General features: G+C 69.4%; 1 protein-coding gene across 1 annotated transcript in view; it reads right to left on the reverse strand.

Annotated features, from left to right (window-relative positions):
• The window catches only part of SOX9 (SRY-box 9), a 3013-nt gene extending 722 nt beyond the window's left edge, over positions 1 to 2291 (reverse strand). The window contains exons 1-3 of the mRNA XM_026036881.1: positions 1607 to 2291; positions 785 to 1038; positions 1 to 346 (exon numbers count right to left, since the gene is read on the reverse strand). Coding sequence (XP_025892666.1) covers positions 1 to 346; positions 785 to 1038; positions 1607 to 2037 — 1031 coding nt within the window. The 5' untranslated portion in view covers positions 2038 to 2291. The remainder of the gene's footprint in view (positions 347 to 784; positions 1039 to 1606) is intronic.
• Positions 2292 to 2401: the final 110 nt, after the last annotated feature.

Raw genomic sequence — 2401 nt, forward strand, 5'->3', positions numbered from 1 at the left:
TGCTGCGGTGGTGGCGGCTGCTGCTTGGGCATCCACGCGTGGCCCGCGGGCGCCGGGCTGCCGGCCGCGCCGTAGCTGCCCGTGTAGGGCACCTGGCCGTGCGCGGCCGGCGCGCCGGGGTGCCCGTTGGGCGGCAGGTACTGGTCGAACTCGTTGACGTCGAAGGTCTCGATGTTGGAGATGACGTCGCTGCTGAGCTCGCCGATGTCCACGTCGCGGAAGTCGATGTGCGGYGGCTGCCGGGCGCCCTCGGGCAGCGCGCGGCCCTCGCGCTTCAGGTCCTGCTTGCCCGCCTGCGGGTCCGTCTTGGGGGTGGTGGGTGGYGTGGGGGGGCCCTGCGATTGCCCTGTGGAGGTGAGGGGAGAGCGCGGCGGTCACGGCACCGCGCGGGCACCGAGGGGGCCCTGCGATGGTGGCGCCCGCGCGGGGAACGGGCACGAGCGCCRTGGTGGCCACCGAGCACCAGGGGAAACTGTCCTGGGCGCATCTTTCTTTTCTTTGGAATACGGGTTTAAATTCCCCCTGGGGAGACAGGGTTGGAGGTGGGCACATGGTGCATGCCCGCGTGCAGGCCCCTGGGCTTGGGGCAAGGCAGCACCGCACTCATCCCCATGCACCCAGGGCATCCTCCCTGCCTCGCTGCGCTCCTGGCTTGGCCTCCGCTCTGCATCCCCTAATCCCACCCCAGGGTTAGCTCTGTATGCAGCCCATCCTAGCCCCAACCTAGACCTTTGCAACCACGATACAGAGGCAGAGCGGGAGCAGCAGTGGCGCGGGCACTTACCCGAGTGCTCGCCGGGGGAGTGCACCTCGCTGATGCTGGAGGACGACTGCGGCGAGTCGGCCTGCAGCGCCTTGAAGATGGCGTTGGGGGAGATGTGGGTCTGCTCGGCGCCCTCCTCCTGCTCCGCCTGCCCGTTCTTCACCGACTTCCTCCGCCGCGGCTGGTACTTGTAGTCGGGGTGGTCCTTCTTGTGCTGCACGCGCAGCCGCTCGGCCTCCTCCACGAAGGGCCGCTTCTCGCTCTCGTTGAGCAGCCTGCGGGGCGGCGGGGGGGTCAGTGCCAAGGCCCCCATCCCGCAGCATCCTTCCTCCTCCTCCTCGGCAGGCACAGAGCCCCGGGCTCTTTGGTGCCAGGGGGTGCAGCCCTCGCCCCTTCCCGCCACCCCGGCCCCTGCAGCGCCGGCTCCGGGCCCTTCCCGCGGGCTCGGGCTCGAGGCTGCCAGGTGACTCACGCGGCTCTGGGTTTCGCTCCGCTCCCTGCCCCGTTCTGGCAGTCGGAGGGCGCCCGGCCCCGCCGCGCTCAGCGCCGCCACCCACCACCCGCCCGGCGGCTCCCGGCSCCGCCGATGCTGATGCAATCCCGGGCACGGGCGCTCCGCTCCGCGGCCCGGCCGCCCGGCAGCAGCATCGCCGGGGCGGCAGCAGCACGAGCCGCGTGCTCCGCTTTTCCCAAATTTCTGCCTTCTCCTGCGCGCACGGAGTTGAGCAGCACGTGCCAAGCGCGCGGCGGGTTCCCCAGCCGGACACCCTCCCCTTCCTYCCTCCCTCCGCTTCCAGCTCCTCTCCCCGGGGCCGGAGCAGCCCCCGGGAGCCCCGCACTCACCTCCAGAGCTTGCCCAGCGTCTTGCTGAGCTCGGCGTTGTGCAGATGCGGGTACTGGTCGGCGAGCTTCCTGCGCGCCGCCTGCGCCCACACCATGAACGCGTTCATGGGCCGCTTCACGTGCGGCTTGTTCTTGCTCGAGCCGTTCACGCGCACGGGCATGGGCACGAGCGTCCAGTCGTAGCCCTTGAGCACCTGGCTCACGGCCTCCCGGATGCACACGGGGAACTTGTCCTCGTCGCTCTCCTTCTTCAGCTCCGCGTCGCCCTTGGCGAAGGTGTTTTCTTGGGGCCGCGTGTTCTCCGTGTCCGAGCCGGAGCCCGAGGGGCAGGGGGAGCCGGCGGAGTCCTCCGACATGGTGGGGCTGGGGGCGTCGGAGATGCATTTGTCCTGCTCCTCTGTCATTTTCATGAAGGGGTCTAGGAGATTCATGCGAGAAAGCGGCAGAGGGGGGAAAACGGAGTGGAAAAAAAGTAATAATCAGGTGGCTACGGGGCTAGGGAGGCGTTAAAAAAGTCAAAGTGGCAGCGGCGACGGTCAGCGGCGGGACGCGGGACCGCGCGCGCGGAGCGGCGGCGCCGGAGGAGTTTGCAGAAGTTGTAGATTTACTTTTTTTCCTCTCTTCTSTCCCTCCCCAAAACTGTTTTAGGTCGAAAAAAAAGGTAAAGGGCGGGTGCGCGGCGGGGCGCTCTGCACGCGCAGCGGGGGGAAGCGGAGCCCCCGGTGCGGAGCGGGTGTTGGGGGGCGCTGCGCGGCTCCGCTGCGCGGCTCTGCGCCCCGCGCCGCCGCGTCCCCT

Source organism: Nothoprocta perdicaria, unplaced genomic scaffold (genome assembly GCF_003342845.1).
Source record: "Nothoprocta perdicaria isolate Ctin4 unplaced genomic scaffold, notPer1 scaffold_187, whole genome shotgun sequence".
NCBI classification, from domain to species: domain Eukaryota; kingdom Metazoa; phylum Chordata; class Aves; order Tinamiformes; family Tinamidae; genus Nothoprocta; species Nothoprocta perdicaria.